General features: G+C 37.3%; 1 protein-coding gene across 7 annotated transcripts in view; it reads left to right on the forward strand.

The window, feature by feature from the left end:
- FMN1 (formin 1) overlaps positions 1-12,356 on the forward strand; it is a 439,238-nt gene that overhangs the window by 318,640 nt on the left and 108,242 nt on the right. For all 7 annotated transcript variants that reach the window (XM_077127364.1, XM_077127363.1, XM_077127362.1 and 4 more), the window contains one exon: positions 10,437-10,529. In XM_077127364.1, coding sequence (XP_076983479.1) covers positions 10,437-10,529 — 93 coding nt within the window. The remainder of the gene's footprint in view (positions 1-10,436; positions 10,530-12,356) is intronic.

Here is a 12,356-nt window from a genome sequence, read left to right on the forward strand (position 1 = left end):
GAAAGGCATTAACCTGTTTCTAACAATGAGTTGTTCACTAAATACCTAAATATTAGGAGTATCAACAAATTCAAATAATTTGTGGAGTTATGGTTGTGATTACTTAGTTATTCTTAGAAACTAAAAGATAAACCTATCTGCAATATATTATCTAGCCAGGCTTAGCACAGTTTGTGTGTTTTTTAAAGGATAAAGAAAATTGTTGGAGGGCATTTGACTGTTCAGTATACAAAGTGGTTGTTTGTGTTTATTTCTTTTAATTTTCATGGGATTTTATATATCAAGAAACTAAAAATCAGCGTTCAAGTGTTATGGAAAGCTAAAAATAAATAAATACATCTTTAGATTGAAGAGATCAAGGAGGAAATTTTTCCTAATGTATTAATTGGTGATATGTATGTGTAAATATATATCTGCACATATAGTTACACTTATAAATACAGCTATATTCTGCAATTAAGAATATATCAAAGCTCTTGTTTTAATGTTTAAAAAGTTTTTGCAAATTATTCAATTTGATTGTCTTGCTTGTATTTTTTGTCAAGTCCAAGTATTTGTTTAATAGATCTTTTATTTTATAACATTTATTGATACCCTTTGAAGATACACTAATGTGTTTGATTTTTCAAGTATATGTGCATTTCAAACTCATTTTCCACTTCACCTCCATGGTTTAGTAATTATTATAAGTGTTGTAATAAAAGCGTAGTTTTACTAAGAGTTGAAAAATCACTTTATAAAAGGAGCACAAATGAGACATTCTTTATCTCCTCATAGATCCAGTGTAAGGTTTAGATTTTCTAATTAGCATTTTAAGAGCTCTACTGAGATATAGTTACATACCATATAATTTAAATGAAAATTTAAATTGCACATTTAAAGTGTACAATTCCGTGGCTTTTGGTATATTCACAGAGTTTTGCATACATGACCACCATCAATCTTAAAACATTTTTGTTACCTCAAGAGAAACCCTGCACCCCTTAGCTATCATCCCCAATCCTCCATCCCACCCTAACCCCCCAGATGTAGGCAATTACTAATCTACTTTCTGTCTCTATCCAGACATTTTATATTGAATGCAGTCTTATAAATATGTGGTCTTTTGTAACTGGCTTCTTTCACTTGCATAATGCAACAATTATCTTTTGACTCTGTGTTATTGTTTTTGACACTGTGTATGTTCAGACACACCATTGTAATTCACACACCATACCAAAGAGGCACTTGCGTGTGCCAATCCATCGAAAGCTCTTCATTATTCTGAGGTAACATTATTCTGAGGTAACCCAGGTCCTGCACTTCTAGGCCTGTGTTTTAACTCCTTATGACCAGTTGCCATTCAAGTTTTTCAACCACTGTAGGTAAAGATTCTTGCCTCTTGGATTAAGAGTCACTCACTAGGAGGAATAAACATGTTTTGAGATATTATTTCAGCTGAATCCCCAAGCAAGGTTAAAGAAATAAGACACCTATGACTACACATAGGTAACCCACACATGGATCATTAATGCACAGTTTTCTAATTTGAGCTGAGTAATTGGGGCTTTAAGGGGCTACGTAGCAGAAAACGGGTCTAGCAATCTCCTTCAAGATCTACTCTATATAAATCTCTCCCAGAGTGGATTTCATGTTTGCTTCCTTCTGCCCCCACCCCCACCCCTTTTCCTCTAATATTACTCACTTTATTCCTTCCCATGCCAAGCTTTAAAATGCTTCTGATATTTAGGACCAGAGCTCAGCAACATGAAACATGTGCATTTTGTTTGAAATTTCTGCCAGTTGTTTTTGACTTAAGTCAACTTTAAAACCTCCTTTATGTATTCTTTTCTAGCTGCCTTTTAAAAAATGAAGTATATGTAGAAAATAGCCACAGAATCCTAGCTTTGTTTGTACCAACCTTTTTTTTGGGGGGGGGGGGGAGGTGCATTATCTGGGGATTAAACCCGGGTCTCCCACGTGAAAGGCGAGCATTCCACCACTGAACCACCCGTGCTCCCTGTACCAACCTTTAATAAGAAAGTGAAAGAAACTCTAATATTTTACTATTTTGTAAATTATTTCCTTCCTCTGTAGAAGTTCCTGAATTGTTGTTGGCCATCATAAAATATTGCAGTTTTGATTTTATTCTTTTAATACATTGGATTTAATATAATTCTCTAGCCATTCAGTCCATAGCCAAATACCGTGAAAAAAGAATTGTGTACCTCTGTGTGCTAATAGTGAGATTGCGATTTCTGAGGGCTTTGTTGTTGTTGTTTTATTATTAAAATGTATTTGGGGATAGAAAGCTAAAAATATCTTTGTGGGTATGTATATCTGTCCCTCTCTCTCTGCCAAAAGCACTAGTGAAGATACTTTACTCTCCTGCTATTACTAAAAAAAGAGAGATTGAAAGAAAGTATGTGCAATAAAAGAAGAGAGTCACCATTGTCACCTGTATGCATGCAGTTCAAACTACTGGAAGCAACAATTACTACATGACCAGTTTTTTTAATGGCACCCCATTCACTATGGTATCTGAGCCATGAAGACAAGGATTTTAGTCTGTTTTTTTTTCCACTAGTGTAACTTCGTTGTCTAGCACAATGCTGGCACATGTAATAGGCACTTAAAAGATCTTTATTGAATTGATGAATTTATTGAATGGATTTCTTCAGGATGAACTCTTTTATCGAGCATTCTGGGTGCTATAATTTGACTCCTATTTGTATCTCTCACCTAAACCTACTGACAATCCTACAAAAACTGAGTTTAGTCAAATAGCTCTATGCGTTGCTGCAGCAGTCCTTAATGGTGGTCTGTGGGTTTGGGGAGCTCATTAGAAAGAGGTAGAACTGGCACTGACCATGAAAATGGAGGTTGGGATTTAGGTAAGCCTAGAGGAGAGAAGGAAGAATTCCAGATTAGAAAAGCAGAGAGCCAAGATAAATCTCTTCTTTCTCCTAAAAATGCCCATAGGTCCTTCAATTCACAGGGAAAGAGACCCCTCCATATTTTCCTAAAAATTGCCCATCTACATTTGATCTAGTAAAGCTATTAAATATGTATTCGATTTTGGTTAATCTGGCCCTTGCCTCTACAGTCTTCTAACTTCCCAACACTTTTTAAGCACCTCAATAAATTTTATTCTTGTGTTCTTAGTCATTCAGAAACAACCAACCACCTATGTTCTTAACTGTCTGATATCTGAGATCTTAGGTCAGTCAAAGCCATGTCTTTTGTGTTCACTAAAATGTTACCCAAATGCTTAACCTATAAATGAGTATGTTCCCAATTAAGTCCCTGACATTTCATTATGTGCTTGTTTTTAATACTTGATCTCTCTCTCTCTACATCTATTGCAATGATCACTCATTATTAGCTAATTTCAGGAATTTGTAAATATTTAATGCCATCAAAAAATGTGTAGAGAGAAAAGAAAACTTGTGGTTCAGCCTGTGTCTGAAGCAATCTTGAGGATCTAGCAATATTGTATTTGAGTCTACTGGTTGGTCAATAAACTACATTTATGGATTTATCTATGACCTCTTTCCTTTCTGTACCACCGGTCTCTGGCATCATCCTAAATTAGTCTTCAGTTCTCCCATTTGTCTGCTAGAAAGCATCTCAGGATCATTCTAGCTAATAAGTCAGAATAGGGTGAGCTGCCTGGCCACTGGAGCACGCAGCTATGATAAAGTAGCTGGAGTTGGCGCACTCTTTTGATTGCATGAAGTTTGATGCTAACAGGCCACATAAGAGTCCTGGTCTCAGAGAGGACCACCAAGCACAGAAGTGGAGCTTGCTCATATTTGTACTAGTTTTAGTTTCTAATTTTGGAACTGTGAGGCTCGCAGACCTGGGAGACTTACGTCACATTTTGGTTCACCTTTCAACAGGAGTTCCCCTACGTTCTTCAGTGAATTCTCTCATAGGGTGGTGAAACGTCAACAAGGGTATGAAACCATCATTTCTATGTTCTGAACAGATTTGTAGTGAGGCATATTTCCATAAACATCATGCACATCATCTATGGCAAATAATCCCCAGTTGTGGCTCTCTTGCCATTCTGGCTATGATGTGTTTTTCTCACCAAGTTATTAATCCATGAAAGTAACAAATTATATTTATGAACATGCTAGTTAGTGCCCAGGCATTCAGCAAAGCACTCACTGCACTCTCCTGTCATGCCTACAAGGCACCCACCAGCCACAGGCCAAGGTCACAACCACCTGAGAAGAAGCAGTCACAACCTGAGCCCAGGCACAAGCTCCTCGCCACCCCACTATATGGCCTTGTAAAATTGGAGGAGCTTTAATGAGCACCCCAAAGACTTGATCACCTCAGCCTGCTCTGATCCACCCTTTCTCTGATCTACCCTTTAAATTCAAGCCAAAGTGGAAGATTTGCTTTTGTTACTGGGAAAATAAACTCTGCCTTAGACTTGGCTTTGGCTAGGAAGAAGGAATCTGGGGGAATTTATTGTTCATGGTTTCAGTTATATCCCTGTTACCTAGGTGCACACATGCCTCACCTTATTTTATTTGTGTTCACAAAAAATAGTTCTTTATAAATGAAATTGTTGATGTTTGGATTTAGTTGAGATATAGTTAAAGAATATAAAGGATTCTCCCATCTTGTGAGAAATTCCAGCTTTTGTCTAACTATGGCTTACATATATTCTCAGTATCCTAGCTGTATATCATCAAATAAGTTTATGTGGCTATGAAATTTCATTAAGAATTACTGATTCTTCAACAAAGACATCTTCCAGAGTGTTTTTGACTGAACGCCTGCTTCCAGAATGACACAATCAGGATGATCATCCTTGCTGCATTGCTTATACCTCACAGGATGAAGTGGTGGACGTTTCCATGGATCCTCAATACATCAAGCCCTTTCAGATCAGCTTGGAACTAATCACAATATTTGCAGAGTGAAGAGGATGATCTTAGCACCTCTTAGCACCTCTCTGCAGGAAAGGGAGGAAAGAGAAGACGTGAGGAGTACATACTGTCCTTGGAAAGCCCACTCTGACTCTGGATTAGTGGTATTAATTTTATCTCCACATTTCGCACATTAGAATTTAGTTAAGATGAGGAAATTTGATACTTTGGCCAGATGCGTATCACTCTCTGGAGAAGTTTGGGGACAAGTAAACGAAATCTGATGATGACATCTCAGTCCACATACTGATTCCCTTGACTTTGCTTTCTCCTAAGATAAATTACCTCTTCATGATTGGCTAAGCACCATGTGTGTCATTTAACTATCATTGCCTGACCTTTTCTTTGCTACTAGGCAGAGTTCTCCACTCAGTGGTCCATTCAACTCCATGGCGGAAACAGAATCTCATAAAAATGATGCAGTGAAATTGTTGGTGAAGATGCAGTGTGTTTGAGGAATACTTAATTTTTAATTTAAATTGAATTGTATTGCCAGTAGAACGCATATATAATTTACACAAAGGATAGCTAAATGAACAAAATTCTGTTATGAAGAGCAGAGTTTAGGTGTATAATGCCTAAAGACTTGAAACTTGCAACCAGAAAGTAAAAATAGAAATATTAGGGCTGTGAAGCTGATCAGATTGGGATTAAGGTCCTCCAGAATACAGGGGTAAGGAAGACATTGTCTGTATTTTAGAACTTCACCTACTCCATGAGACCAAAGGAAGAAGGCTTTGTTTTGTGCAGAACCTAAATTTTCGGTAGCACATAATCTAATACAACTTGTCTCGTTAGATCATTTGAATAACCCAAAACACAGCGAACCCAGAATAAGAATGAGAGCCTTTAATCCCGTATAGCTTAATGTAATGCCTGGATACACCCCAAAGCATATTAAGCAGATAATCAAAAAGTATTGGCAAAATCCCTTGAAGGGTGGGAGAAAAGACAGCAAACTATTTAACTTTACCACTGGGGAAACTCCTGATACTGTGTCAGACATTAGGAACATCCAAATCAATAGGCGAAGCCATTGATTTTGAGACTTGCTCTTGTGAAGTTTAGGTAGGTAGCAGAGATACTTAACCTAACCTATAGTTATGCCTAAGAGTTACTTCTGGAGGATCTCTTTTGCTGCTCAAATATGGCCTCTCTCTCTCTAAGTCCAACTCTGCAAGTGAAATCATTACCCTCCTCCCTACATGGAACATGATATCCAGGGATGAATGTCTCCCTGGCAACATGGGATGCAACTCCCAGGGATGAGCCTGGCCCTGGCACCATGGGATTGACAATGCCATCCTGACCAAAAAGGGGAAAAGAAGTGTAAGAAACAAGGTATCAGTGGCTGAGAGAGTTCAAATAGAGTTGTGAGGCTACTCTGGAGGTCATTCTTTTACATGCTTTAGTTAGACATTGCTACCCATCATAGTTAGCTAAACCTGACCAAAGCCATTCCTGCCAACCTAAAGAACACTTAGGGCATTATATGAGAATCTACAAAGTTCTACGCACTAGGGTTACTTTCCAACTTGCCGATGGTCTATCTTAGACCAGATAAGACCTGAAATGCAGAGGCGTCAGCCTCTTGAGAACAGCAACTAGTTCCATCCCACATTCTATGTTATCAACAGCCCCTTCCAACATGCAAAGTTATAATGGCCATAGCCTAAATACCCCTAAAGAATGGGATAGAAAGATCAAAGGTGCTGGTGGAGTTACACAGAGAAAGTAAGTTTTAACTAATGAGTATGATTGCTGAATCAGGGATATTTCTTTTAGTCTGTAGTGTCTTAGAGCAGCTAGAAGTAAAAACCTAAGATTGTGAAATTTTAACCCATGTCAAACTCTGAAATCTGTTCTACAACTAATTGTGGTGCTATGCTTTGAAATTTATTGCTTTTTTGTACATATGTTATTTTTCACATGCAAAAAAAGTCGATTTTGATGATAAATGCACAGCTATACGATGACACTGTAAACCATAGGTTATACACTTTGGATGATTGCATGGTATATGAATATATAAATATATCAATAAAATTGCATTAAAATTGAAAAAATATGAGGGCTGGTAACAAAATTTAGTAACAAATACAAGATAACAATATAAAATAAATAGCTCTTCTTTTTACTAAAAATAGCCAGTTAGAAAATAGAAATAAAGGGAAAATGCAAATGGAAAAAATAGTTGACAAAATTATAAATTATCTAAGAGAAACTGCATAAGATAAAAACCTTTTTGATAAATCTATAAAATTGTATTGAAAAACATAAAACAAGGACTAGAAAAACCAAGACGTATGTCACATTCCTGGATGTAAATATTTAGTATTATTCAAATACCTGTCATTTTGAAATTTATAGACATGATGTAAGAAAAGGCAATCTATTTTTCCTAAAATACCTCTAAATTCTTTAATTTGTTTTAATAAGTAGATGTTAATTTTGTAATTAGAAGAAAAATTTTTAAATGTATCAGCCAGTGTGTTTTTTCATTTTATTGTGACAGTCATTGGTTACTAATGTCATTGAACACACATTTATTGGTTACCCATGTACATGATGTTGAAATAGAATCAGAGATTATTAAGACCCATTCCACACCCTTGAAGAATTTATGGTTTAGTAAAAATTTAATATGAATATGCAAATAAATGGAATTAAAGACAAAACACTATACGGAAGATACTAGAGAGAGGTTTGAAGGATGAAAAAAACTTGGGTTGGAGAAGGCTTTATGGTGACGATGAACCTCAGAGAAATTTTTCAGGATGAACAGGACTTATCAGATACAGTGGAAAATGTTTATGGGGTGAGAACAGAATGAGCAGAGAAACCACGTGAATAAAGATATAGAACTGTGAAAGCTGGTTGAGATAATTAGGAAACATTGAATGGCCAGGTTCGGTTGCTTAAATGTATATGGGAAATAAAGCTGAAAGGTAGCATGGTACCGAAGTGGAAAGGGCCTTAAATCCCAGACCTCTAGAGTTGAATTTAATTAAATTAGCAATAATGACCCATTAATGGATTTTTCTTCTTTTATATCCCCTCCCCTTCATTCTCAGTAGATGATCTTGCCTCATAATTCATAAAGAATAAAGTTAACATCACACAGGATTACTAGCACCTTTCTACCACAGCCCATCTTCTTTAAATATGGTCTTCTCTTGCATTTTCTGTCGCATATGGTGTGTATCGTCTTTTACTCAAGCTCTGAAACTCTTTATCTCAGTCCTGAGCTCAATTCAGCACTCAACATTACTCTTTTCTAAAGGGACCACATCCTCTTCCATGCCTTTATACACCACCTAGATAAAGATAACTCCCAAATATGTCTCTCCCACCCAATTCTCTCCTGAGCTCCTGACCCATGTGTCCAACCTAATCCCTCTCCGTGAGTTCCTCAAGACCATTTCAAACTTAACAGGCCTCAAAGTTAACTCTTGATCTCCTTCCCTTAAAACAAAAACAAAAAACAGAACAATTAAAAAAAAATACTTTCCCATTATTCATCATCTGAGTAAATGACACTTCAAGAACCCATTGCTCAACCTTTAATTTTCCCTCTCATGGAACCCTATGTGTGCTCTATCAGCAAACCTTGAGGGTTCGACCTTTAAAATATCTATCACCTCTATTTCTCTCTTCCTTCTTCTCGTCCTCTTCTCTCTCCTCTGCTACCTACCACTCTAATCTAAAACACCGCTATTTTGAAAAGTGCTTCCAATTTGACCACAGTTCTGTCTATAAGGGAAGAGGTGAAGGGAAGTCTGAAAATAGTAGGAAACTTATAAAGTCATTGTTGTAAAGAAGATAAATAAGCTTATGAAAGAAAGGTAAGCATTTGGATAAAGGAATATTTGGAAATGACTGTTTGACTAGTTTTGAGGATTTTTTTTTCCTATTTTTTCTAAAATGACATTTATATTTCTTCAGAAAGGAAGGTCAGTTAAACAAACAAACAAAAAACTGTCTTAACATCCCAATGTACAGGGGTCTCAGATAACACTGGAATGATTGTCAAGACAGCTAATAAAAGATATTCCAGAATATTCTGTATTTAAGATCTCTAGAAGGTAACAATGCCAAAAGAGAAAACCCGAATTTAGGTATCCTCTCCTATGATTTAACATCCCTGTCTCCTGAAAAAAAATCCCTATAGTTACCTCTGAAAGTATAGGTTATTCTGAACTTGACTCAGAAAACAGTAAAGAGTTCCCTCAAGTCATACGTTCATCTTCAGCACAGTTTTATAGTCTCTTAGAATTGTCTAGAATTTGAGCAATCTAGTTGGCAATTTTTCAAAAGAGAGATAGCAAGTGACTAATTTCGGCGGACTTTTGGGTGGCCTCTTGATTTGTCTATGCTTTGGGGTTGATATGTTTGCTGCTTTGTTTCTAGTAATCGTTCTGAGATGATACTTTTGAAAAGGCCAAATTATTGGATTGAAATTCCCCAAAATAAATAAAGTCCTTCTTTTTTAACCTTCTTCTTCCTAAATGCCTTCCTTGCCTTTTTGCTTCTGAATATTCCTCCAAGATCTGGAGTTTGTGATTCTCTCTTTTTTGAGGCAAGTTCATGATTTCTTTATGGGGAAATTGCAGTGCTTTAATATATTTTCTTGGACAAGGACATGTCAGTAATTTCTGGCCATGGTCAACAGACAAAAGTGACTGTTATTCAGCTCTAGCTCTAGAGAAATGAAACCTTTCTTTCCTGAGTGTATTTCATCACCTGGCACACACATTGAGAAACCTTGGTGAATATGCCTCTTACCTGGGTTAATTGTCCTTTGCAATGATGAATTATGGATAATTGTGTCTTCTATGTGGACAAATCAGGACTAATCAATTTGAGGTGGCTTGATTATTAAATGAGCAATTTTGTTATAAACTCTAGATATTCTGTCTCAAAGTGCATATAAAAAGATTTCAAGTGTGTTGATAGAATACAAATAGGAAGGGTAGGAGAACAGGAAGCATGAAGAGCAGATACAGTCCTCCCTCATTTGGCCTTAAGTTTCATGCTGGGCTATGTGTATGTGTGTCACTTGAGGAGCTGCCAGTTTGGCCATGCAAGACGATTTCTGCAGAAATTATTTCAAGCTTTACTTTTGGGGCATGAATCTGAAGGGGGTCAAGACATTTAATTCCCTGGGACTAGTCCTTAAGAAGTTTTGCCTCTCTTTATTTTGAGGAGATTACAAGCAGAATACTTTGTCCCAAGTTAGAGGCTTTCTCTGTCTCTTTAAAAGAAAAGTTGAATATAATTCATTTCCTTTCCCTGTTCCCGAAGAGAGATGTACAATAAACTCATTAATTTTGCTTGTTTATTTTAGGGTGTTGTTATTTCTATTTTTGCATTTTTCCCCCTAGAATGTAGATAAAAAGTGATTAATAAGAATTCTTGTTGATACCCAAGTGCTTAGCACAGTGCCTGGTGCATAGCAGGAGCTCAGCAGATACATGCTCTTGTCTAATTCTGAGCTTCTCTTCACAGCAAGTGAGAAGCAGATGATGGTGGTGTGCAAGGAGTCTCCAAGGGAGTATCTCCAGCCTTTCAAGGACAGACTAGAGGAGTTCTTCCAGAAAGGTAGGAAGCTTTGTCAACTGCAGATGCACAGTACCCTGAAATATCCTCCATTCCATGGATCTTTCTGTGAGGACTACTGCTCATACTCTGGGTAGATGGAGTTGTCTCATAACTTTTCTGTCACCTTTTAAATCCTTCTATGTCATGCCTGTTTTATTGTAAACATTTTTGAGGGAAGACTCAAGGAGACCCAAGACTTCATGGAGCTCCAGGGGTCCTCTGTACATGTTAACTGACAAATGGAGTACATGCAAGGCTTGTGCACTCATGCTTTTCAGATTTATGGGCAGCCTGGGACAGGTGGTCAGTGATTACCTTCCTGGCTTTATGAACATAGCAACTTGGAAACTTGTGCTGTATTTTCCATTCCTTTTCAAGAAGGAAAATTGGGACCAGGTGAATGTCACACATTCAATCACTTGGCACACATGGGTCCTCTCGAGTTAGGAGATGGAACTGATACACATGAGAGCCAATACATTATTTAGACATTTTACCAGGATTTTTTCCTTCCTCCATGATTTTGGCAGGAGTGAGGCACTTTTGTTAATCACTGTTACTGAAAATGGAAGTTTAATGCTTTGCAGTAATTCCTACTCTGATTTCTCAAGTTCAGCTTACGATGTAAAACAAAAATAAGTGCAGAATAGTTGGAGTGAGCATTTATCTTTGCTGGAGAGCCAGAGGAAATACATGTAAGAACATTTGGAGGTATATAAGCATGCTGTTTCTGTTATTGAATAAGGCTACAATGTACCACACCAACCACAGAAGACTGTTAATTAGGGTGAATCCATAAAATATGGGCAAGCCACCTTGAGATTTGACAAAGACATGATCAATCCATGAGTCATTCATGCCAGTTGCTCACCCCCCACCCACTCCCCACCCCCAGTGTGGACATAATTGTTCCCTCCCCAGTGATGAGGGGTTTTTAGTGTCAAAGCAGGACATCTCAAGAATTCTCTCTTGGCCGCTGCTGAGCCTAATATATGATCAAAGTAGTACTATCAGGCAAACTGCCATCTTGAGAACAAGCACTTAATTATTATGTAATGTAATAGGATTGGTTTTATATGTGTCTTATGAAAGTAAACTCATTGCTTTATAATTATATTGTATAAATGAAACTTAAATGGCCTGAATTAAAGTATAAAATATTTCTCTTTGTCCACTCCAATTAATAATTTCTGCTTTGCAAAAAAAATGTTTATTGGTACAAAATTTATCATTTGACTAGTGCATTTCCTAATATAACTTATATGGACAGTTTAACTGAATACCATAAGTACCTGAAACTTTGAGTAGGGCATGAGAGTTTGTAGGTTTGTCCAGAGTGATACCCCAGTAAATCTCAGAGTGATCCGAACAGTGAATAAAAAAGTATTTGCCAAGTCCCCTTGGGGGAATGGTGAGAAAGGGGGAAAATTCAACTTCCCCATGTGGAGAATTCCTGATATTCTCACAAGCAGTGGGGACAACCAAATCAATAAGCCGAGCCCTCAATCTTGGGGTTTGTTCATATGAAAATTATCCCCGCAAAAGATAGGCTAAACCTACTTGAAATTAGGCCTAAAAGTCGCCCCCAAAGAACCAATTTTTTTGCTCAGATGTGGACCCTCTCTCTCAGCCAACATGACAAGCAAACTCACTGCTCACCCCCTCTCTATATGAGACATGACTCCCGGGGGTATAAACCTTCCTGGCAACATGGGGCAGAAATCCTAGAATAAACTGGGATGCAGCATCAAAGGATTGAGAAAACCTTCTAGACCAAAAGGGGGAAGAGAGAAATGAGACAAAATAAAATTTTCGTGGCTGAGAGAT

The sequence above is a fragment of the Tamandua tetradactyla genome, chromosome 14 (genome assembly GCF_023851605.1).
Source record: "Tamandua tetradactyla isolate mTamTet1 chromosome 14, mTamTet1.pri, whole genome shotgun sequence".
Classification (NCBI taxonomy): domain Eukaryota; kingdom Metazoa; phylum Chordata; class Mammalia; order Pilosa; family Myrmecophagidae; genus Tamandua; species Tamandua tetradactyla.